Raw genomic sequence first — 25,234 nt, 5'->3', positions numbered from 1 at the left:
ACAGCTGCAGGCCAGGTGGCTGGTGTGGTGTGTGTCCCTGAGGAAGGGGACAGGGCCAGAGCACCTGAGAGACCAGGCAGGGGACCTGAGAGAACAGCTGGCCCTGACCCTCCCTTCCCACCTAAAGTTCAGGGATGGTGGTCAACACCCTGACACACTGGGGTTTGTTCCCACGTGACCTAGGACGTGGGTGTCATTTGTCCCTACTCCACAGAAGGGAAACTGAGGCAGGGCAGTGAGGCAGCCTGCCTGTGCTCCAGGGTCTGACCAGGGCCACCAGGCTCCAGTCCCCCACCCACAGGCCAGGAGAGCCACGGCTGGAGCCCAGAGCTTGCCAGGCTCAGCCCCTTCCCACCCCCAGACCCTCTGGGAGGCGCCACCTGGGCTCCCTCTGAGGAGTGGACCAGGTCTGACCCCAGGAGGGTCCTCAGCCCCTGCCCTCCAGTGCATCACCTCCGGCCTCCTCTTCCTGCTGGGCCTGCTGACCCGCCCTCTCTGTGTCTCAGGGCTGCTGTGTGTCCTGCTGAGTCTCTCCAGAGCCGGAGCCCAGGGCTCTCAGGGTGAGTGTGGGGAGCAGCGTGTCCACAGCCAGAGCCTGGGAGGGGCCCTGCACCCCAGTCCAGGGAGGAGAGGCCTGGGCAGGGAGGCTCAGGGCAGCTCCCCACCTCCTGGGACCTCCTCTGGGACCCCATTGCCCCCTCCCAGCCTCTGACCAGTCTGTGCCCCCACAGGCTGTAACTCCCGGTGCCCTCTGAACTCGGAATGTGTCAGTGCCTCCGCCTGTCGCTGCAAGCCAGGGTTTGCCTCTTTGTCCACAGAGATCTTCACTGACCCCCTGGAGATCTGTGACGGTAAAGAGGATGGGGGAGGGGCAGGGCACATCAGAGACTGCGGGTGCCCAGTGCCAGTGGGGTCATGGGTAATGGTCAAGGCTGAGCCTTTGACCTCAAGGCCATCATCAAAGACAGAAAACAGAAAGGAAACAGCAAGATGGCAGAGAGACCAGGGAATGGCATGGCTTCCTGCACAGAGAGGACCTGGGCCCCAGGGTTTGTCTCAGCCCGCTGTTAAGTCTGGGGAAGGTGACACTGAGCTTGTAGCCCACACACTACCTTGGCCTTGTCCCCTGTGTCCAAACTGGGAGTGTCAGCCAGAGGACTGAGATGAACAGAGCAGACTGTGTGGTCTTCAGGAAGGGCTTGCTCCAGGCAAAGCACAGCCTCAGCACTGAAGCCCAAGGTTCTCTCCAATAGATACTAACTCCACATGAGACCCCATGCTGGGGGTTTAGGAAGGGAACAGGAGTCTCTTGCCTGAGAGAACACACACCTTTGGGAGGTGACCCTTGGTCCTATTATGTTGCAGACATCAATGAATGTGTGCCACCCATGAAAGTGTCCTGTGGAAAACTTGCTGACTGCCAGAATGTGGAGGGGAGCTACTACTGCACGTGCAGCCCGGGCTATGAGCTCCGTTCTGGGGGAACAAACTTCACTAAAGCGAGTGAGAACACATGTCAAGGTAAGGCCCCCCCTCACCCCCACCCCACATGCAGTTCAGGGCACCAGAGCTGATCTGGGGACAGCGCCCAGTTATAGCCTCAGCGCCTGGACCGTGAGATGGGGCAGCTGTGCGTGCACCTGTCACCAGCACGAGAGGCGGGTGCCACAGTCTGGCTGGGCACAAAACCACGAGCCACTCAAGCAGGAACAAACTTTATTTCCAAACTCCCCCGAACGCCACCCACGCGGCCCTCTCAGGAACACCACACACCAACAGGAACTCCCTCCACCAGAACTTCACCAACCAACCAACCCGAACTCTCCCGGAATCCGAGGCAGCAGGAGCCGCCCTATACACAGCCTGTTTCAATCCAGCAACCCAGTCACAGCAATTATACACAGCTTAACTCAATTATCATCATCTCCACGGCTCGCCTCGCAACCATCACTTCTGGCAAAATGCCAGGGGCCATTCCGACTGGACTGTGGCTCTCAACAGGTGGGGGAGGGTCGTTCTGGGACCAGCTGCTCGGCCCCATCCTGACAGCTCTTCCTGTGACGATGGCCAGGAAACCCTGCGGACATGTGAGATGTGATGACATCATTGTTATTTTCTGTTAAAAAAAAAAAATCCAGGCACCAGTGGCCTGTGCCTGTGGTCTCAGATACTTGGGAGGCTGAGGCAGGAGCATCACTAGAGCCCAGGAGTCCAACCCAACCTGGGAAACAGAGAGACCCCATCCCTAGGGGGGAAAGTGGGGGAGAGAGAAAAAGAAAAAGAAAACCACAGGAACGAGCCCCTATATCCTAAAGCTACAAAAAAAGGTAGAGGCTTGGGTGCGACTCCCGGGAACAGCCCTTGCCTGGCATGAGCAGGGCCCTGGGCCCCCTCCCCAGCACTGCAGAAAATCAAAACCAAAACCAGAGGTAGCTTTGCTCTTGGTTCACTGTGTGATTTAGACAAGTCACCTCACCTCTCTGTGCTTCAGTGTGTCCATCTGTAGAAGGGGAGTCTTGGACTGGGGCGTAGCTCAGTGGTAGAGCACTTGTCTAGCAGGTGCCAGTCCCGGGTTCAGTCCCCAGAACCAGGGGAAGAAAAGGGAAGAGGGGAGAGTCATCAGGAGGGAAATGAGAACAAAGGCACTGAGCAGGTCCTGGCTCCCAGAAAGTGCTGTTGGCAATGGCTTCTGAGCTGAACAGGGCCTGGGCCAGGAGTTGTGCTCACCTGCCCTTAGGTCTGGGGGATGAGGAGCCTCCAGCCCACGCCCACCTCAGCATTGTCCCCTGGGTCCAGATCCAGAGGTGTCAGCCAGAGGACTGGGACAGAGCTATCCTGTGGCACCCAGGGGCCAAGGCCCTGGTTGACACAGGTAGTGCCCACTCCAGGCCACTGTCCCACCAGCACAGAGAGGGAGGGTGGTGTGGAGACCAAGGTCAGAGGCAGGGGTCAGCTCCCTGGGTCCAAAGCCTGGACTGGCCACCCGAGAGCAGCATGGGATCAGCAAAACCACTTCCTCTCTGGAGCCCTCCTTGTACCTGCCCCCAGGAGCCTGGAGCCCCAGAGATCCATGAGGTGGGGGCTCTCAGTGGCTCATTACTGGGGAACCAGGGAGCTGGGGGGAGGCTGAGCCCAGGATGTGGGGAAATGTGGGAGTTGGTGGAGGGTCTCCTGGGGGTGCTGCTGCACCTCATTCCCAGCTGTCCCCACGTGACCCCACCCCACCTTGTCCCCTCCACCTATGGCACACCTCTGCAGCCACTGCTACCAGCTGGGAACAGGGGAGGGGACTGTGATCACCCTGTGGGGGCTGGACAGGGGCCCTTAGGGAGCATCAGCCCTGCCCTGGCCCGTCCTGCTGTTGATCCACACAGCCCTGATGAGGGGTCCCAGCAGGGCATCCTCAGGTGCAAAAATGGGTCCAGGAGACCAGAAGCCCTCCCTGCCTCATCCTGACCCCAGGAATCCCCTGGGCTCCGGGAACCTTTGGTCCCTTTCTGGGACACCCAGGGCCGTCTGCCATGAGCTGTCACTCACTCCTGTCTGGGGTTCTCTGAGGCTGCTGTGCTGGCCATTCACCTCAGGCCTCTGTCCTGTGGGTCCCTGTGGCACTCAAAGGGGACCTGCTTCCTGAGCATGTTCCCCTCACGTTTAGAGACCAGGAGAGATAAGACGCCAGGAAACACCCCGGGCCTCAGCTGGGAGCTGCTTCCAGAAGCTTCCTCATTTCGTGTCTGTGGCCCTCTCTGATAAGGGGGAACTTCCTCCAGGGGTGGGGACAGCAAGACTCCCCAGAGACAAGCTGGGCACCTTGGAAAGGCTGTCAGTGTCCACCCACAGTTCTGAGTGCCACACCAGGAGCTGGGGGGTTCCTGGGGACGGTCGAGGGTGCATTTGTGTCACTGTGAGGAAAGTCAGGCGGAATTGGAAGCAGGCTGGGCCTGAGCACCTGGGTTTGTTTTATTTTTGGTTTTTGTTTGTTTGTTTCTTTTCGTCCTGGGGATCTAACCCTGAGGCTTACCTACCACTGACCACATCCCAGCCCTTTTCACTATTTATTTGGAGACAGGGTCTTGATAAATTTCTTAGGACCTCCCTGTTGTTGAGGCTGGTCTTGAACTTGCAATCCTCCTGTCACAGCCTCCTGAGTCACTGGGATCACAGGCCTGTGCCACCGCACCTGCTTGAGTACCTCGCTTTAGTTCTTGTTGCTGCTCAGTGGTGGGGGTTTTAAATTATAATGAAATCTTCATCCATAAAACTTATCATTTTAACCACGTTCCAGTATACTAGTTCTGTGGCACTGAGGACATTCCTGTTACACAATTATCTCAGTCATCCCTCTCTAGGAGTGTTTTCCTGTTTTTTTTTCTTTATTTCTTTAACTGACAAATAAAAATACTGTACATATTCATCATAAGTAGAATGATGTTTTGAAACATGTGTGTACACTGGGATGGCTAAATAGAGCTGATTACCATATGCAATGCCTCACGTGCTGATTTTTGTGATAAGAACACTTCAAATCAAATCCCTTAGTGATTGTCAAGAATACAGAACATTAGCCATACCTAGTGATGCACACCTGCGATCCAGGAGCTCTGGAGGCTGAGGCAGGAGGATCACAAGCTTGAGGCCAGCCTCAACAACTTACCAAAGCCCTAAGCAAACACTTTCCCCACTGAGGAAATTTAAAAAAAAAAAACAGAGGTGTGGCTCAGAGGTAGTTCTATTTTTAATATCTGAGGACTGTCCCCACTGCCTTCCGTCACAACAGGGCTGACTTATGTTCCCAGCCATGGTGTGCACAGCGTCCTTTTCTCTGACTGCTGGCCACCCGTGTGCCCATCCGGCTTCCCCAACAGCCACCAGCAGGTGTGAGGTGACATTTCATCACTGTTCCTTTCTAGTCCCCTGAGGATTGGCGATGGCGGGGGATTTCTCCTGGGCCTCTGGGCCCTTCTCCTGTCGTCCTTTGAGAAGCATCTGTTCAGGTCACTTGCCCATTTGGGGATGGGGTGAGCGGGTTTCTTACTGCTGAGTTGCTTGATCAAGCTCCTCATGATACTTTGCACATTGACACCTAATAAGATGCGTGGCTTGTGAGTGTTCCTCCCGTTCCCTGAGTTGTCCCTCACTCTGTCCACTGTTTCCTTTGCTTTTCAAAAGATGTTAGTTGGCTACGATCCCCTTGGTCCGTTTGTATTTTGCTGCCTGTGCCTTGGGTCCCGTCCAAACCATCACTGACAGGCCAACGTCGCCAGCTCTCCCCTGTGCTCTCCACTAAGCAGCTGGGCAGGTCCAATCTGACCTTCACTGTTTAATCTGAGGTGATTTTTATATGGTGTGAGGTGCTGTCCTCCTGGTTGGCATGTCCAGGGTCCCAGAAGAGTCCTTCCCATTGTGAGCTCTTGGCACCTTCATCAAAAATCAGCTGTAAATACGTGAATTTTTCTGGGCTGTCTGTCCTGCTCTGTGGCTGTGTCTGTCCCCATACAGAACCACACTGTGTTGTTACTACGGCTTCCCAGTCGATTCTGAGGTCAAGTCATGGGATGTGCCCAGCTTTGCTCTGTTTCTGAGCACCTGGCTTCATCCTCAGGTGTTAATGATGGGTGTCACTCTGGGAAGCCCTTGGCCATGGTCTCCCACACCCACTGCTTAGGCATCAAGGGTGGCCATCACTGCCACCTTCTCCCTGAGCGTAGACCACCTGTAGGACCCCAGTGGTGCAAGGATTCCCACAGGGGAGGGTCCAGGGAATGGCAGGCCTCCCTCTGCCACTGCAAGATAGAGGAGATGTAGATCCCTTGCCAGGCCCCGCTGTGGCACAGAATCTGAAGCCACATGTCCTTGGGCTCTGCTCCAGAGAGCAGAGTGGTCCTGGGACTTCCAGAGCAGCCAGGCTCAGGAGGTCCACCTGGGGTCTTAGGTCTGTCCACATCTCACAGCAGGGTCAGGCTGAGCACCTGGGTCTCTTCCCTGAGAGAAAGCACAACTTTGGGAGGTGAGCCTCTGACCCCGTCGTGTTGCAGACATCACCAAATGAGGGCCATGAGAGTGCCCTGTGGAAAATCTGCAGACGGCCAGGTCCTACAGGGCACAATGGCTGTGCAGCCCAGGCTGTGTGCCCATTTCTGGAGCCAAGAATCCTTTATTAATGAGAGGAGAACAGCTGCAAGGTAGGCCCTTCCCCCACCTCCCCACCATCAGGGTTGAGGTTGCCAGACCCTTTCCTGTGACATCTAGATGGCAGAACCCTGGTTACAGGAGTGTGCCCTGGTCTGAGGCAGGCAGGTGTGCATGTACCTGTCGCCCAGCACAGAAGCAGGGTAGCATGAATGCCAGGGGTCAGCTCTGCAACTGGCTGCCTGGGGCTAAAACCTGCCTGTGCCACCTGTTAGCTGCATGTTATTAGTCAAGTCACTACCTCTCTTTGAACTTGGTCTACCCTTCTGTATCATGAAGGTGATCATAACAGTGCCTACCTCCTGTGTCTTCCAGGAGGATTATGAAAATTACAGGTGCCTGTAAGACAGCCTCACTAAACTGAGCATCAAGGGGACTTTGACCAGACAGGGTCCCCGTGGGTGCACATTGTGTCATATGTACAAGCCTTGACCAAAGGGAAAAAGCTTTTTTATGAATTTTCAAAAAGCTCCTCCTCTCCAGGTGGACACAGCCGCATCTGATGACTGGAAAGTGGGTTGGTTTTCAGCCCCTGCTTACCATGGGCTTGGGCACCCTGACACAGTGAGCAGCCTGGACAACTGCACCTAAGGGTCAGGATTCTCCTAAGTACAAGCCCTCGGCCTCAGATGGTGGCCATCATTATTGGCACGCCCTCTGTGCCCCACGCTGTGTTGCTAGGTTAGAAGAAGCCAGGGCTTGTGGGGGTGAGGGGGCAGAGGCAGGGTGAGCAGGGGTGAGGTGGAAGACACCACCTCCCGGGGATCCAACTGGGAAAGAGCAGACTTCTGGCTTGGAAGACCCTGGAGGTGAAGCTGCAGCTCAGTAAGGGTTTAGCTGGGCCCTCCTCGTTCCCTCCTCACCCTTCAACACTGTGGTCTTCACTGCACCTGAAGATAGGACCACTGGCCTCACAGCCCATGGAGTCAGTGATGGGCAGACCTGGTACCCACTCCCTGGGCTCCTTGCCCCACCTTCTCCAGGCATCTCAGGACCGAGCAAGACACTTGGCTGCCCATCCCTGTTCACTCCCCAAGACTCAGAACCCTCCTCAGAGGGCCACTTCTGGACCTTCAGAACACCCTGTGCCCATGTGGCACCTATTTTGCATGAACATCAAGGGGGAGGGTCAAGATATCCCAGGAGCCCACTGCAAGCTTGTTCCAGCGCCACTCTGTCCTCTTCCCCTTCTAGCAGCTGCCGGGATGAGCCCTGCCCCTTCCGGGGCTCACAGGGACTCAGCCACTCCTGGAACACTCCTGGGCCCCCCAGGAACAATGGACCCATGGACCCAGTCTGGAAATTCAGGAGGAAGGAGACTCGAGGGTAGGCCAGCACGCCGGCCTGAAGAGAATGCGCTCTGTGCCCCACGCTTTTCTCGACCACGCCCTCCTCAGCCATGCCCATAAATCCCACCCTCATTGGCCACACCCTTAGCCACGCCCCCACCAACCACGCCCTTCGACACCCCTCAGCCTCATTCATTTCTCTGTGCTGCTCTCCATTCTGACTTTGGTCTGCTTGAGGGTTACATCAGGTGGAAGAAGATGCTCCGGTTGGAACACACAGTAAGAGAGGGTGAAGTAGATCCACTGCCCAGCCCCAACCCTGTCCAGAGGAGGTCAATCCAGATCCCAGGGGCTTGACCACTGGGGACAGAGGCAGATACTGGGACCCAGGCAGCAGGCCAAAGGTCTGTGTCCAGTTGGAGGTGAAGGACAGACGACAGAAATGCCTGCCACAGCTCCCCGTCCCCATGGCTCCACTCTCTGTCCTATGGCTGGCCTCCACAGGACAAGGATGCTTCACAGGGTCAGGAAGACACGTGCATGGTCCCAGGGCTGCCTGGCTGGATGTCAACCCTGGGCTCTCTGGCATGGTCCTCACTCCTGTCCCTGCCATTAAGTCTTGTCCCAGTGGACCTGGCTCAGGAGCAGATCTTGGTTCCTCTCCTTGGAGCTGGGCTCTCAGAGCTAGTGGGATGAGAGAACCTGTCCTGCTAGGTCACTGGGACCCAGGGACAACTCAGCCATCGAGCAGTCACACTGCCAGAATCAGGCCAAAAGCCACCCTGGAAGCCAAGACCGGCCCCACTCGGGAGCTCAGTGCTTCCCCTGCACTCGGGTCCCAGGACCCATCTGGCCTCTGCTCCAAATCCTCAGGCCGGGACATATATGGCCATGACACCCTGACCCAGCTGGGAGCTTCCCAGGGAGGTAGAGGGCACTGGGAGGACAACAGAGGATCTGGAGACCATGCTCCCCACGGAGAGCCTCCTTGTGGGTTAGGAAAGGAACCTGGGGACACAGCGGGTCCACCCCATGCCAGGAACCTGGCCAACTCCCAGCCTGGGCTGACAGAGCCAAACCCTCTGATCACAACATTCGCATCCAATCCATCAAGCCACCTGAAGCTGCCGGCTGCCCACATCCTGCCCCTCTTCTTCCTCTTGCAGACGTGGACGAATGTAAGCAGAACCCCAGAATCTGCAAGGGCCGCAGCACCTGCATCAACACTCAGGGCAGCTACAGATGCCAGTGTCTGCCTGGCTTTGAGCCCAACCCAGAGAACCCGAAGCTGTGCACAGGTAGAGGCCCCAGGAGGACCCCTGAGGGTGGACAGGAGCCAGGGATGCAGCAGAGGCAGGTCCTGCACCCAAGGAGGGAGAAGACCTGAGGTTCCCAAGGTCCAGGGGCTCAGGCTCCACCTGAGGAATCACCTCCAGGAATTCTCGCCACAGGGCAGGGTGGCTGCAGGGCCTTTGAGCTCTGGGTCCGTGTGGAGCCCCAGACCTCAGCCCCATCCCCATCATTCATGTGAGAGTAGAAGAGTCGCTTTCAGTTCTGACGAGGAGCCCCCACCATGGCCAGGAAGAGGAAGACCAGAGTCCTTGGTCAGGAGGTTCCACCCCCTGGCTCAGTTTCCCTCCTGGATCCACCTCCTGTAACTGGAGACCAGGGTCCCTGCTGTGCCCTTCATGCAGGGAGGCCACCTGAGGTGCTCTGAAGGTGAAGCTGAAGGTCACCAGTGAGGCACATGCAGAGGTCCTTGGTTTGGGGCTGCGACAAGATGGAGAAGTGGGTGCAGTGAGCGGGGCATGGGAGCCGGTCAGGGGTGGGGACTGACCCCCTGCTTTGTCCTAGATGTGAATGAATGCGCCTCTGGACAAAGCCCGTGCCACAAATCCGCCCACTGCCTCAACCAAGTGGGCGGCTACCAGTGCCGCTGCCGACCAGGCTGGAAGCCGGTCCCCGGATCCCCCCATGGCCCCAACAACACCGTGTGCGAAGGTGCGGGCTCAGAGGCCACACTCAGAGGCCCGCAGTCCAGCCCGGATCGCAGCCCTCACGGGCAAACCAACCATGTCCAGTGCTGTGGCACCTGCGGCATCTGTGCCAGCTAATGCTCCAGGGGCTGGACACAGACAGAAGGGGTCTGGGGGAGGAGCTGGGGTCTGACAGGATACTCCCGGGGCCCCAGGCTGCAGCTAGTGACTAACTGGTTACGAGTTTCCGCAGCCTCACAATCTGCACCTGCACAGGGCAGATCTGGGGGGCACGAGGCCTCGCACACCCCTTGATCTGGCACCCACCTCGCAAGGGTGTGGATCTCCAGGTGGCCGCTCAGCGGGCCAGGCAGAGCACTAATGGCGGGAAGAAGCGGGTGGAGCCCGGACGGCAGAGAGCACTGGTCCTGGCTGAGGCAGGACTGACCCCTCTGTCTGTGTCCCCAGATGTGGACGAGTGCAGCTCCGGGAAGCATCAGTGCCACCAGTCCACCATCTGCACCAACACCCTGGGGTCCTACCAGTGCCACTGCCACCCAGGCTGGGAGCTGATTCCTGGGAGCGTCAATGGCCGGAACAGCACCATCTGCAAAGGTACCCAGCCAGCCCTGACCCCAGAACCGCCCCCACCCCACACACGTGCACACCCAGGCACACACACGTGCACTCCTCCTAATGAACCACTGTCCTGTCCCTGCAGTCAAGCCCTTCTTCACCAGGCCTCTGCCCCCTGGAGTCCACAGCCAGGTGAGCACCCCAGCCAGGACAGGGAGGTGGGAACCCCTGGGGCAGCACCCTGTCCACCCCTTGGCCCTGAGCTTCCCACCCACCTGTGACCCCTCCTCTCACCTCCCCAGAGTCTCTCCCACTTCTTTGACAAAGTCAACAATCTGCACAGGGATTTCAAGCCAGATCAGGCCAAGGACACCATCCAGGTAAGGGCAGAACAGGGGAAGCAGGTGGAGACCTCCCATAGAGGGAGGGGAGCAGCTTTGGTCTGGGAGAGGGGACAGGCCCAAGCACAGTGGGGTCCTGCTCTGAGCTGGCCACTCTCCCAGGGCAGGTGGAAGAGGACACTGGGAGCCACACACACTGTTGGTCACCCACGTGCACTGTCTGTCCTCTTGCTCTCATCCTGGTCTTTGGGTTTTGTCATCCTTGACAGTCATGAACCAGGACTGACCTCTGAGGAGCAAGGACCACCCAGGGTTCCCAAACCATGCTCTCTCTATCCCCAACTGGACAGTGTCTGGGTCTGCTCTCTGGGGCTGAGTGGTCAAGCTCTTCATGTGGACCTTCTGGCCCATGTGGACCTTCTGGCCCGAGTCCACCTGCTCTGTGCCCCCATCCCTCCAGGGGATCATGCAGGAGGTGGATGAGCTGCTGGAGACCCCTGGGGACCTGGAGACCCTGCCCCCCTCACAGAAGCACTGTGTGGCCACTCACCTGCTGACAGGCCTGGAGAGTGCCCTGAGACACCTGAGCAGGGCTCTGCCTGAGGGGACAGCAACCTTCAATTATTCTGGAGGCACACGTAAGTCCCTGGGTCTGTGCCAGCCCCTGTTCCTAGCCTCATCCTCTTCTGATCCCACTAGAGCTGAGTGGCCACACTGTACCTCAGTGAGACTCACATAAATAATCACAACAGTGAAAAAGGCAGAAAACCACAAATAGTACACATTTACAGTATAGTACACATTATCAGCAGAAAATGACAATAAGGAATTTTAGGGGGACTGGGTTGTAGCTCAGTGGTAGAGCACTTGCCTAGAGGCGTGGGGTTCGAGCCTCAGCACCACATACAAATAAGTGAATAAAGCAAAGGTGTTGTGTCCATCTACAACTAAAATAATAAGTATTTTGCATAGCAAAATAGAAACACCTTCCAAAATCTAATATGCAGTAATATAAATTAATCCTGCTTGATATTTAGGTATAAATTGTCTTATTGTGGTAAAACTCACTGAACAAGTTTCACTAAGTTCACCATTTAAAATCCACCAGTTTGAAATTTCAGTGAAATCAAGAACATTCACAAACTGATGCAGCCATCACCTCCATTTCTAAGAGAGTTTCCTCCAAAATCAAACGCAGTGCCTCCTCAGCTTTCATCCCTCATTCCTCCCCTCCCCCAACCCTGGCGTCCACTCTCCTGCTTGCTGTCTTAATGGAGCTGCCTATTCCACCAATTAGAAAAAGCAATCACACAAAGTGTGACCTGTCCCTCTAGCTTCTTTCTCCTAGAATAATCCAGTTGAGCATGGCATAGCATCATTCCATCCCTTTTCATGGCTGAATATGATTCCATCCTATGGGTGTTAGCTGACCCACTCAGCCACTGATAAACCTCTTGGCTGTTGTGACTCACTACTAAGAATATTGATGTGTGTTTGCTTGAATCACTGTTCTCAGTGCTTGGGTGTGTCTGTAAGGCCTGAACTTGGTAGGTAACCTGGTAATTCCATGTGTAGTTCTGGGGGAACCACCAGATGTTTGCAGAGTGGCCACACCATTCCATAGTACCACCAGAGGGGTGCAAGAGTGGACTCTCCATGGCTTCAGCTAAACATGTTACTTCCGATTCATTCGGTTTTATCACGGCCATTCTATTGTACGTGATGCGATGTCTTGTTGCTGGTTTGAGTTGCATCTCCCTGTTGACGGGTGATGGTTAGCACATTTTCATGTGCCTCTGGGCCATTTTCGTATCTTTTTGGAGAAATATCTGTTCAGAGCCTTTGTGCATTTGTGATTGGGTTGGTCCTTTGGTTCTTGAGTTTTTGTAAGAGCTTTTCATCTACTTTGACAGGAGACCATTAAGTGATGTGCAACTTGGAAATGCTTTCTCCATCCTATGGATTATCTTTTCACATTTGTGATAATCATTTCACTTTAATGTCAGATGTTTTAATTTTGAGGACGTCTACTTTATCTGCTTTCTCCTTCATGGCTTGTACATTCAGTGTCATATCTAATAATCCATTGCCAAAACCAAGGTCAGAAAGACACCACTATATTTCCTCCCATGGGATTCAGTTCTTAGACTTTGTTCTATTTTGAGTTAATCTGTGTGTGTGGTGTGAGGTAGGGGTCCCACTTCCTTCTTTTTCCTTGGATATCCAGTAATCCCCCATCAATCATTGAAGAGACTGTTCTTATGTCCATTCAATAGTCTTGGTCCCTGGCTGAAAACCAATTGACTGCAGAGGAGCAGGTTTATTTCTGGGCTCACCTTTCCCTCTGTCTTCATGCTAGTACCACGCTGCTTTGCTCTCTGCTCATTTGCCCTCAGTTCTGAAATCAGGAGTGTGAGTCCTCCCCCTTTGTTGCTCTTTTCAGCCATGCTTTAACTACTTGGATCTCTTGCAATGCTGTGTTAGTTTTAAGGTGAGTTTTTCTATTTAAGCAAATTATAATATTAATGGCTGTTGGGACATGGATAGGGATGACATTAACCCTGTAGATCTCTTTGGGGCATGTCACCATCTTACCAATATAAAGTTTCCCCATCCATGAACACAAGGTGTCCTTGCCTTCATTTGGGGTCTTTAATGCCTTTCAAAACCTTCTGTAGTTCTCTATGTACAAGTCCTGAGTCTCTTAGTTAAATTTATTTCTAATATTTTGTTAGAGATTGTTGTGTCTATGTTTTATAAGAGATATAGGTCTCTTTCCTTTTCTCGGGATGTCTTTATCTGGTTTGGGCATCAGAGTAATATTGGCCTCCAGGACTTACTGCATGCTGTCCCTTCTTCTGTTGTTTGAAAGAGTTTAGAAAGAATTCATTTTCATTCTTCCCTATATGGTTAGTGAAATTTCACCATATTAAATAGGTGAAAATCTGATCTCACATGGTCATTTAGGAGGTTTTTCATTATTGATTCAATCTCTTTATAGGTCTCTTCAAATTTTCCACTTCTTCTTAAGTCAGTTTTGGTAGCTTCTGTCCCTCAGAATGTGTCCATTTCATCTCAGTTATCTAATATGTTGGTGCACAATTGTTCCTACTGTTACAATTCTTCATAAATTCAGATTTTATATACATATATGTATGCACACATATGTATACACAACAAATATATACACATACAGATAAAATCTGAAATTACAAAGGATTATATACATATATGTATTGTACACGTGTGTGTCTATAAACACATAAACGTGTGTGGTTAGAGTGAATTGGAAGTTACTCATAGGTCCTTGATATATGTGATATACACGTGTACGTATACAATATCCACATATACACATATATATATTCCTAACATAACTCTTCTTCTTCCTGTGACTCATAGAACTGTCCCTAGAGGTACAGGAGCGAGGAGATGGCAATGTCACCTTGAGTCTGAATCAGGCAAAGATGCAGCTGAACTGGAATCTGGCACAGGAATCTGGTTACACAGGTAACATCTGAGATGGGGAGAAGGTGGGATGTCCACCTTACACCAGTACCACACTGTTTGGAAGAGGCCTCAGGGTGGGAAAAGATGCCCAAAATACACAATTCAAAACTAAAGGGTGATGTGGGTGGGAAGAGGTCACTAGAAGAGCGTCCAAAGGGGAGGTTCTGGGGAGTGATGGGGCCACATTCTGTTGTGTGCACCTGTGAATGTGGAGCAGCAAGTCCCACTATTGTGTATCATTATAATACAACAATTCAAAAGGAGGAGAGGCCATCTAAGGAGGAGGCCCTGGAGGAGACCCTGAGACTCACCCGTGGCCTCGTCCTGCAGGCCCTTCTGTGGTGGGCTTGGTCTCCACCCCAGGGATGGACAAGCTGCTGGCTGAGGCTCCCCTGGTCCTGGAGCCTGAGAAGCAGGTGGCTCCCCATGGGACACACGAGGACTTGCTGCCAAGAGTCTCGTCTGTCCTGCTCTCAGATGTCGTCTCAGCCTTTTTGAGCAGCAACGACACCCAGAACCTCAGCTCGCCAGTTACCTTCACCTTCTCCCATCCTGTGAGTGAGGGGTGGGAGGACATGGTATGGGAAGAGCCCCAGGCCCAGGCACACCCTTGTTGTCCTCTTAACCTTGAGGTTCAGGGGAACTACCCACAGGTGCCCCTGATCCAGGAAAGCCAGACTTCCTGGGTCAGCATCTCTGAGCACAGGAAACCAGCTCACACCTCTGTCCCCTGTTCCTACAGCCAGTGACCCTTGCACCAAGGAACAAGGTGCTCTGTGTCTTCTGGGACCACAGCCAGAATGGGAGTCACTGGACCACTGCAGGCTGCAGGACAGTGAGCACCAGAGGTGGCAGCACCACCTGCCACTGTACCCACCTCAGCAGCTTTGCCGTCCTCATGGTCCACTACCATGTGCAGGTGAGAGGCTGCCTTCAGCATCGATTGCTGCAAAACACACTTCTGCAAATGTCGCTGATGAAGTAAAACAAATTTGTTCCCTCGCGGTTTCTGTGGGTCAGCAACCCAGGACAGGGGAATGAGTTCCTTGTACAGATTCTAAAAGACTGACAAGATCACATCAGCCGGGGCCGCAGTCTCTTCTGGGTCTTGCAGCCCTCCTCCAGCTCCCTGGTTGCAGGCAGAGTCCAGTTCCCTTCTCTTAGCAGCTGTTAGGGGGGACCACACTCAGTTCCTAAGAGCCACCCACATTTCCTCTCCTATGGCCCCTGGTCGGCCTTCTCACAAAACACCAGTGTTCCCATCTGAAAACCAGCATGGAAATGCCCCTTGTATAGAATCCCTCTCAAGTTTTGAATCCGTTTTCCCAGGAAGAGTCCAGATGTTTAAAGCAATTGCCTGATTATTCCAAACCAGAATAAACTCCCTAATCTAAAAGTCAACAGATCGAGCCCTAAATTCCACCTGCAAAATCCCTCTACAGCAGCACCGAGTTTATCAGAAAACTGAAGAATTAGAAGGAGGTTTGTGTAACAGCAGGGGGTGGACATAGGAAGACCAAGTTAGAATTCTGCTTACCACCAGGGTCTGTAAGTCAACCATGGTCGGGTTTCAGGTTTACAAAAAGGAAGGTCTGGAGAAGGTGGAGGCCAGAGGGGGTCAGGGGAGTCAGGGAGGATGGCTGGACTGGGGGCTGATTACCTCCTCCTCTAGCCAGGGGAGTGGACACTTCTGCTTCCCCCGGTTCAGACTCTCAGGTGAGCCCACGTTGTGGCATTCACTGTGAGCACCTGTGACCATGAGCATGACAAGGATCTCAGCCAAGTGCCTCCGCCCCAGGAGTCCGCACATTCCAAGACCTCGCTGCCACCTCACCCAGTAGCACACTCTCATGTGTCAACTGCTTCTTTGTTCATGCAAGAGGCATGTGTTTATGCTTCAAATTTCAGACTGGATGAGAGAGGAACCATGGAGGGGTCTCCCACCCCCTCACTTAGGCATCGAGTTCCTCCTGCCTCAGACAACCAGGGCTCTCAGTGTCCCCTGCACTCTCCTAGGGCTGTCTCAGGCATATCCACAAAACACCTGTGGTTATTCTTTTCTTAGATTATTTTTAAAGATGGACACAATATCTTTATTTATTTATATTTTAATGTGGTGCTGAGGATCGAACCCTGTACCTCACAAGTGCCAGGCAAGCGCTCTACTGCGGAGCTGTAAATCCATCCTCACCTGAGTTTATTCTTTGGTTCTCTTCATCCTTGTAATGTTGGCAGGCTTTATTTACTTATGTGGTTTACTTTTTTTTCTTTACATATTGTAGATTCTTCAATCCCTGTGTACAAATGGCTTCACCATTACTTCTAAGGACACATTGCATTCCATTGTGTGAATAGACTATAAATAGTCTGTCAAATTCTTATCATTTGTTAACACAAAGAATATTGCAAAAATGACCACATGCTTCATTTATCCCCTATTTGAGTGTGCATGCAGAATGTCTATCTGTTCTAATTCATAACTGCACATAAATAGACACTGCCACATCTCGACACAGAGAGGCTGAACCTGGTAACAATCCCACCAGCATTACATGAAGCTAGGTGATGACTCACACCTCACTGCAGGGTTACTATCAACTTTTGGGGGTCCTTGTCTATCTGAGAGGTCAATATATCTAGGGAAATATTTGTGTCCTTTTTAGCAGGAGTAAAATGGAACATCTTCGTTATGAACCATTTCTATTTCTACCTCTGGAAACAATTTTTGCATGTCCTTGGTCCATCTTTCTATTGGTTTATTGGAATATATGTTGGTGATTTCCAGGAGCTTTTGATATATTATGGAAATTAGAATTTGTCTTTACATAAGAAGTTCTCAAAATTCAGCACATATTAATATCACTTAGAGGACCATTTATTTTTTCTGCTTTCTTAGAAAACAATTTCAAATTTTTAGATATTTTTATTTAAAGAACAAAAGTAGAAGAAATAGATCACACATTTGTGGTTAAAGGAAGAAAGTAAATGATGATGGTAACTTAGAATTTACACTTTCCCACCTGTTTCTCCAAGTCCTCTTAAAACCATGAGGAAATGAAAAGAAAACCCCCCACCCCATTACTCTTTACCCAGAGGCATCTATTTTGAAAGTTTTACCTCTTTCATTTATCAGGTGTCATTCTTTCCCTCTGCTCCTCCCCTGTCCTGCCTCCTAATTTCCCAATTTTGTCTTTACACCAGAGTCTCTAATGCAGCATGCACAAATGTCACCTGCAGAGTTTGAACTTTCTTTTCAAACATTTTCTTGGGAAACCATTTCAAATTTACAGATATGTTGCAAAAACAAAATCCACACAAACAACATCTGTGTGCACTTGATCCAGATGCACCTGCTTTGAAGTTTTGCCTTCATTATTTACCATTTGAACATTTCCCCTCCCTCTTTCCTCTTCTCTCCTCTTCCCCTCAATTACATTGAAATAGAATTGATGGTGGGCTTTTAAATGTCCTCACGGCTTTAAGATGACTTTCAGGAAAAAGAAAATGGGGGAGAGGTGAATTTTAAGCTACTGTTATTAATTTTAATATTTAACCAAGTATCTAATTCTAACTACACAGGGACTTGTGGCCAGTAAGGAACAGGCAGAGCTGGACTAAGGCCAGTGTGTCTGGGATGGGAGGTTAAGGCCTGGACACTGAGGTGCAGGTCCTGCCCTGTGGCCTCATGGAACAGGGACAGAGGGACCCTCAGCATGGGCTTCACACACACTCACTCACATATCAACATACGCCTTACTGTGCCCCAAAGTCAGGAATCCCGGGTCTCCTCCCTCAGTAAGGATTCTAACATCCGGGCCCTTCTAGCCCTTACCTGCTCCGTTCAGAAAACCTAACAGTCCAACCTTCTGAACCTGGAGCCCCTCCCCCATCAGCTTCACACCTGGACCTGGTCCCTCCATTCCTGAATCTGCTGCACCAAATGACAGAGAGCGGAGGGGTTCCTACCCCAGAGCAGGGCACGTGGCTGTGAAGGCTCCTCCCTCTGCCCCAGGACAATGACCCTGTGCTGGAATTCATCACCTGCGTGGGGCTGGGCGTGTCCCTGCTGTGCCTGGTCCTGGCAGCCCTCACCTTCCTCCTGTGCAGAGCCATCCAGAACACCAGCACCTCCCTGCACCTGCAGCTCTCGCTCTGCCTCCTGCTGTCCCACCTGCTCTTCCTCACGGCCATCGACAGAACCCAGCCCAAGGTACACAGGTGTCCCCGCCCCGCCCGCCCAGGGGTGCTGAACTCAGGAGCCAGGCTGCCCAGCTCCTAATCAAACAGCCTGGGCCCCGGGGAAGTCCAGAGGAGGTCGATGCCCATTTCACATTGAAGGATTCAACGAGAAAATGAATCCTCTTTACAACTCCATCACCTACATCTCTTGTTGCTTAGCAACAGAGCTTGCATCCTGGGGAAGTTCCTTCATTAGGGGACCGGGTAGGGTGAACTGAGGCAAACTCTAGGTGGCATCCATCAATCACCAGACGTGGTCTCCTGATTCAATCATGAGAGAAAAAGGAGGCAACTGGGCTGGCTTCACGCGGCATCTCGTTTTACAGCAGACATTTTTTGACCAATTTTGACGGAATTTTTAATTTGGATAATCGAGTCCTTCGTTTTCAGAATTTCTATTTGGTTCATTTTTAGATTCTAGCTTTAGTGAAATTTTCTTCCACTTCCTGTATTTCCTCCAAGTTCATTCCTTACATCTTCTTTTAGCTCGTTGAATATTTTAACTAGGATCTTCCTAAATTCTTCCCCAACATTTCCTCTGCTGTCGTGCCTACAGAGTCAGTTGTTGGAGTGCTGGGGGCTGTGTGGTTTGCTCCCTTGATCTTTCCTGCTGCTTGTAGGTCTGCCCACCTTCTGGGTTGATTATCTTCTCTGCTTTGATGCACAGGATAATTTAGAGACCTTCTTTCTTGTAAGAGCCCAGGGATGGGTGAATATCCAGCTACTGATACTGTCATTCAATGTGCGCCCTCAGCTGTTCCCAGGATCAGCACCATTTGGAAAGAAGATACTAAACCCTGTGAACTACAGTCACTTCTAAAATAATGTGAAAATCATATTGTAGTAAATGCATAAGCGGCCACATGATCATTGGTTGCCATTTGTAAGTAGTAGATCCTGCCCGTCCTTATATGACCCTGCTGTTCAGTAACCAGCAGCACAGCGGGTTGGTGCACAAGAGCATTGGCATTATTGCATGAGGAACGCCATAGGGCAGCGCTGGGGGCCTGTGACGTCACCACTACTGCATGAGGAACCCCGCAGGGCAGCGCTGGGAGGCTGTAACGTCACAGGGCAGCAGGACCTCTCCAGCTCTGCTGTGATCTATGGGAGCACACACGGAGCCCATGGCTGAAGCACCACAGTGCAGTGCCTGGTGCACAGCAGAATACCCCACCACAGGGTCCGGGCCACGCCCAGACCCTGACGCTGCCCCGGGTCTCTCTCCTGCCCAGGTGCTGTGCGCGGTCACCGCAGGCGCCCTGCACTACCTCTACCTGGCCTCCTTCACCTGGATGCTGCTGGAGGGGCTGTTCCTCTTCCTCACCGCACAGAACCTGACCGTGCTCAGTTCCTCCAGCAGAAACAGGCTCATGAGGAGGCTCATGTTCCCTGTGGGCTACGGGGTCCCGGCTGCCATCGTGGCCATGTCTGCAGCAGCCAGACCTCACCTGTATGGCACCCCTGCTCGGTAAATGCGCACCCCATTGTCCTTCTCCTCTCGAGCATGTCCATGGCCTTCACTTGAACCAAAGTAGCATTTTGAGTATTTCAGAGCTTAAGATGGAGAGCGACACTAACTAGTAACCCCTAGGGCATCTTTCCTGTGAAAAATTATAGTAAGGATTAATTAATTAACAAAATCACTCTCCTAGAAATAGCAAATATAAAAGCAAAAGAAATGCTTAGGACTTTTTTGTTTTCAATTTAACCTAGATTTTATCCAAATCCTCTAGAATGCCCCAATTCCTCATTTGGAAAAATAGAATTTGTTTTAATAATCCAACTAATAGACAAAGATAACCACCAAACTTGTGATTGTGGTTACCTCGGTGACAAGATGGATATGCAATCAAAAGGGAGAGTAGTCCTCATCTTCTCCTGTGAAAGGTCTTATTGCTTAGGCTCACATGTCAGTCTTAGGGATTTCATTATAACAGTTTTAAACTTTAATGATGCAGAAGACAAATGACTTAATTGCAAAACCAAAAAAAAAAAACATAGTGTCATAGTTAAGATTTACAGGGTGCTTATTTCATGCCAGGTGCTTCTCTAGCCACTTTCATATATATTAACTCAAATAATCCTCACATCTCTACTTACAAGTAGATGCTGTCATTAGCCTGATTTTATCAGTAGGAAATAGAAGGACAATTTAGTTAAGTTCCCAAAGGAGGCAAAACTACAGGTATCCACACACTCAAGTTTATTGTAGCACTCTCCACAATAGCTGAGTCACGGAATCAGCCCAAGTGCCCCTCAGAGATGAATGGAGAAATAAATATATATTATACACACACACACACACACACACACACACACACACAATGCAATACTATAATACTATTTAGGCTTAAATAAGAGCAATTTAACATTTGCAGCAACAGGGATAAAACTGGAGGTCAATATGTTAAGTTAAATGAGCCAGGCACAGAAACACAAGTACCACATCTTATCTCACATTTGTGAAAGCTAAAAAATAAATCCACCTGAAAGTACAACAGAGTGAATTCAAGAGATCCGGAAGGGTGCAGGGCAGTGTCAAGGAAAGTAGAAAAGTGAGGTTGGGATGAATCACTGCACACGATGGTCCTGGGTGGAAATACCATGCTGGGCTCCTCTAATACAGACAATTAATATGTTCATGGGCGAATTTCATCTTTAAAATGCTGCATTATGAGTGAACCTTTAAAAAATCATGCTAAGTGAAAGAATATAGTCATTAAAGATCACATATTTCATGATTCCATTTCTGTGAAATGCCAAGAAAAAGAAAATCAATAAGAGAAAATAGATTCCTGTGGCTGGGGGCAAGGTAAGGGGTGGGAGCAGGAGGGAGGAGCGGGTGCTGATGTGCACATGTTTCTTTATGGAGATGTGAGAATGTTCCACAGTTAGGTTGTGGTGAGGGCTACACAGCACCATTTTGTTCAAACAGAAACTGTGCAGTTTACATTTTTTTATTGGTGTATTATAAGTGTATATAACGATGGGATATGTTTCTACATATTCGTGCATGCACACCACATGACAAAGTAACAGAAGTGTGCACTTTCTTTTTTTTTTAGAGAGAGTGAGAGAGAGGGGGGGACAGAGAGAGAGAGAGAATTTTAACATTTATTTATTTTTTCTTAGTTCTCGGCGGACACAACATCTTCTTTTGTATGTGGTGCTGAGGATCGAACCCGGGCCGCACGCACGCTAGGCGAGCGCGCTACCGCTTGAGCCACATCCCCAGCCCCAAGTGTGCACTTTCAATAAGTGATTTTTATGCTACATTAACTCCATGTCCATAAATCTGAGAAATGATTGTGGTCATTGGGTCAGTTTCACAGCAGACAAAAAGCAACTCCATTGAATGGGGCAAGACAAGCCCTTATAATGATGTCAGGTTCACAAGACTCTCAAGCACTGTGACCATGTTCACAGTCCTCTGCCCTGCTCCAGAGCTCACTACCTCAGTAACACCCTCCCATCTTCCTGTCTCCATTAACATGTGATTTCCTAGGGGAATTCTCCTTAACCATCTTAATCCCACAGACCCAGACCTTAATATGCCCTCCAGTGATTCATCCTCAGAACCTTCCATTTTGTTTTATTGTTACAATGTGTCTACAGTGTGTGTCCTCCTGGAGGTGAGACTTGGGAGATATACAACCCTGTTTACTTTCTTGGTATCTTCAGAGCCAGACAGAAAGCCTACCACCAAGACACTCAAAGTTTGTTGAGAAAAGGGAGGAACACATCGAAATAACTGCTCTGTATCTTCAAGGATCAATGCACTGATTCTCTCATTTTCTTAATTTTTCATTTGTTCTTTTTAGATGTACATGGCAGTAGAGTGCACTGTGACATATCACACATACAGGGATCTGGCTTCCCGTCCTTGTGGTTGTGCATGTGTGGAGTGACTCTGGATGTGGACTCCTACATGAACACAGCAAAGTGATGTTGTTCTCTCTCTTGCTCAGCTGCTGGCTCAACCCAGAGCAGGGGTTTGTGTGGGGCTTCCTTGGACCTGCCTGTGCCATCTCTTGTGTGAGTGATGTCATCAGAGTTCCTTGCTGTCCACATGAGGGTCACTAGAAGAGCAGGATTATAAGGATGATGATGAGAACAGGACTATGCCTGGATTGTTATGGGTTGGGTTGGGTTTTCCAAGACTTCTGCATCACAAATTCTAACATTATTGTCAAATACTAAAAGCTGCATGGGCTAGAATGGAGAGATAACAGATTTAAATTTTTATTCAATAAAACTTTGCTGTGGGGGATTTGGGTGTAGGTCAAGGGCAGAGAGCTTGCCTGGCATGCACTAGGGTCTGGGTTCCCTCCACAGAACTGCAAAAGAGAAAAGAAGATATTCATAAACCTCCTGCCATTTCCTTTGGGGGGTTTGTTTTTAGTTATACGAGAAGGTAGAATCCATTCAGATACAATTACACAAGCATGGAATATACCTTATCTAGTTAGGAGCCCATTCTCGTGAATGTACATGATGGTGGGATTCACTGTGATGTGGTCATATATGTACACAGGAAAATTATGTCAGATTCATGCTGCTGTCTTTCCTCTGTGGTTTCTGAAGGTCAATTTGGTTTTCTTCCTGATGACCCTCTGGATTGTGAAGAGCAAGCTGTCCTCCATCAACAGAGATGTGTCCACCCTGCAGAACACGAGGTGAGATGGAGCAGGGGACATAACCCCACAGACATGGATGATGCCCGAGAGCAAAGCCATGTGCCTGGGCAGCCCCTCGTGTCCTTCCTGGGGGGCTTCTGGGTGGCTCTGCTGCTGATACCCCAAAATGCCTAAATCTCTGATCCCAGCTTGGGACTCCCTCAGCCTCAGGAGGAATTGGTGTTGGCTGATGAGCAATGCTTGGACACTTTTTCAGCTCTTCCACAGCAAGAGTGCCAAGAGCATTGTTGTTCTCCTGACAGCCCCCACGTCTCAGGCTGCACTTTCTTGCCCCACCCTCAGCTCAGAATCCTTCCCACCCTGTAACTAACTGTTCCTCCCTGTAGATAAACGCTACTCCAGTTCAGTCCTCCAGGGGGCAGAGTTGATCCTTCACTCAGCATCTTGTGTACAATTCTTGCTCTTTCTTCTGGGTTCCTCTGATTAACCTTTCAAATTTTTGCATATCATTATTTTGTTGTATTAGACACTTGAACAGAGCATACGATTAATGAAAACAGAAATTTGTCCTGTGTTTGTTTTCTAAGATGGGGCCTCACTGTGTTTCCCAGGCCGAGTTATCCTCTTGCCTCAGGCACCTGAGGAGCTGGGACTACAGGTGTGCACCCCTGCCCCCAGCTTCTCTTTGTGACTTATGTCCAAGCCCTAGCACAGGGCATCCTCAGTTACACTGGTTAATGAAATTAGGGATCTTCATGGAAAATGAGTTTTTGGAACTAACCTTATGAAGTATCACTGTCCTGGAAACAAAAAGGCATTTCTATTGTGGGGTATCATTGAGAGTAAAGATCAGAGTTCAGTCCAAGAAATCGCTTACAAGGGAGAGTACATGCATCCATGGGTGGAGAGGGGAATACCTCATTTTGCTGTGGGTGCATTATAAGCCTCCATTCTCCCCCAACCTAGGGTGCTGACATTTAAAGCAATGGCTCATCTCTTCATCTTGGGCTGCACCTGGTGTCTGGGTGTCCTGCAGGTGGGCCCCCTTGCCCCCATCATGGCCTACCTCTTCACCATCGTCAACAGCCTGCAGGGCGTCTTCATCTTCCTGGTGTACTGCCTCCTCAGCCAACAGGTACCCCTGCCCAGCTCCCACCCTTGCCTCTCCACCCACACCCCTCTCTGTGAGCTGACCCAGAGCGTGGGTTGCCTCTGCAGGTCCAGGAGCAGTACAGAACATGGCTCAAGAGGATCAGGAAACGAACAACTGAACCAGAGGCCTACACTCTGTCTAGCAAGGCTGTGTCTGATGCCTCCAGACCCAGCACGGTAGGGTCACTCCCTGCTCCCAGAGCTCATGTTCCTGGTATTGCCAGGATTTCTCTCCTCCTGTACACAGACCATGCTTCCCCTGCCTCATGGACTCCACCATCATGCCTGCCTGTGCGCTGACCTTACATTATTCTCTCTCCCTCCCACCCGTCTCCTTCCCACTTATTATCATTGTGTCCCCACCCCTATCTGAGTCTCCTAAAGACCCTGGTGATGACCTTAGGCTCACCTGGACAATCCAGGACGATTTTCTCATCTCAAGATGCTTAACATGCATGATCCCACTGATATGTGAAATGCAAACATTGATATCATAGAAACAAAGAGCAGAACAGTGGTTCCCAGAGGCTGGGAGGAGGGGGTGGGAAAAGCTTGATCAGTGGGTACTAAGTTACAGTCAGGAGAAAGAAGCTCTGTGGTGTGGCGCACAGTAGGGCCACTAGACCACAAAGTGTGCTGTGTCTTTCCCACAGCTCTGAGGGGCTGGGGGCCACTCAGTGGGAGGCCCTTGCCTGGCATGTGCAAAGCCCCAGGCTCCATCCCAACACCAAGTCTCTTTAAATTATAAAGAATTTTGAGAGTTTTTGCCACAATTAACAAATGCATGTTGGAGGAGAAAGTTATGTTTAACCTGATGTAAACACTCACACTGTAGACAGGCAGGAAACATCACATTATACCCGTAATATGTGCCATCTAAGTAGATTTAATGTAAAATTAGATTTTTTATCTTTAACATACTCCTTCTTGAGAAGTTCCTTTTCCAGGCATGGTGACACTCACAGGCTGTGGGATTAGGGTGTGGACGTCTGTGGGTCATTATTTTGTCTATCACACCAATTACATAGTTGGGTTTCTCTCTCATGGAGCTGACAAAATCCTGCCTCTGGTTGTAGATAACTGAATAGATTCACCCCCACCTCCCTCCACCACAGCCCTGGGAATGATACACACATTGAGGAAAGGAAACGTCAACATTTTATCTAGAAAATAGGAAGTCATCAGTTGGGAAAGAAGGCTTCTGAAATTCAGATGATGTGATCAGGTGTTTCTACCATCGTGGGCACTGGACAATGAAGGTCCACTCTGTTGGTGGCCTGATGTCATGTTATCTTCCAGTGTCTCCTTAAACTGGGCATCTC

General features: G+C 50.8%; 1 protein-coding gene across 1 annotated transcript in view; it reads left to right on the top strand.

Annotated features, from left to right (window-relative positions):
- The window catches only part of LOC101965281 (adhesion G protein-coupled receptor E2), a 46,834-nt gene extending 22,263 nt beyond the window's left edge, over nucleotides 1-24,571 (top strand). Inside the window, exons 3-21 of the mRNA XM_078025883.1 lie at nucleotides 232-560; nucleotides 732-851; nucleotides 1,366-1,521; nucleotides 8,645-8,776; nucleotides 9,333-9,479; nucleotides 9,923-10,069; nucleotides 10,176-10,222; nucleotides 10,333-10,410; nucleotides 10,832-11,009; nucleotides 13,774-13,881; nucleotides 14,212-14,439; nucleotides 14,628-14,800; nucleotides 17,894-18,091; nucleotides 19,356-19,591; nucleotides 22,092-22,158; nucleotides 22,708-22,799; nucleotides 23,727-23,895; nucleotides 23,979-24,089; nucleotides 24,566-24,571. Of these exons, the coding sequence (XP_077882009.1) occupies nucleotides 232-560; nucleotides 732-851; nucleotides 1,366-1,521; nucleotides 8,645-8,776; nucleotides 9,333-9,479; nucleotides 9,923-10,069; nucleotides 10,176-10,222; nucleotides 10,333-10,410; nucleotides 10,832-11,009; nucleotides 13,774-13,881; nucleotides 14,212-14,439; nucleotides 14,628-14,800; nucleotides 17,894-18,091; nucleotides 19,356-19,591; nucleotides 22,092-22,158; nucleotides 22,708-22,799; nucleotides 23,727-23,895; nucleotides 23,979-24,089; nucleotides 24,566-24,571 (2,722 nt within the window). The remainder of the gene's footprint in view (nucleotides 1-231; nucleotides 561-731; nucleotides 852-1,365; nucleotides 1,522-8,644; nucleotides 8,777-9,332; nucleotides 9,480-9,922; nucleotides 10,070-10,175; nucleotides 10,223-10,332; nucleotides 10,411-10,831; nucleotides 11,010-13,773; nucleotides 13,882-14,211; nucleotides 14,440-14,627; nucleotides 14,801-17,893; nucleotides 18,092-19,355; nucleotides 19,592-22,091; nucleotides 22,159-22,707; nucleotides 22,800-23,726; nucleotides 23,896-23,978; nucleotides 24,090-24,565) is intronic.
- The last annotated feature ends 663 nt before the right edge of the window (nucleotides 24,572-25,234 follow it).

The sequence above is a fragment of the Ictidomys tridecemlineatus genome, chromosome 2 (assembly GCF_052094955.1).
Source record: "Ictidomys tridecemlineatus isolate mIctTri1 chromosome 2, mIctTri1.hap1, whole genome shotgun sequence".
Lineage (NCBI taxonomy): Eukaryota > Metazoa > Chordata > Mammalia > Rodentia > Sciuridae > Ictidomys > Ictidomys tridecemlineatus.
This window is presented reverse-complemented; position numbering and strand designations above follow the sequence as displayed.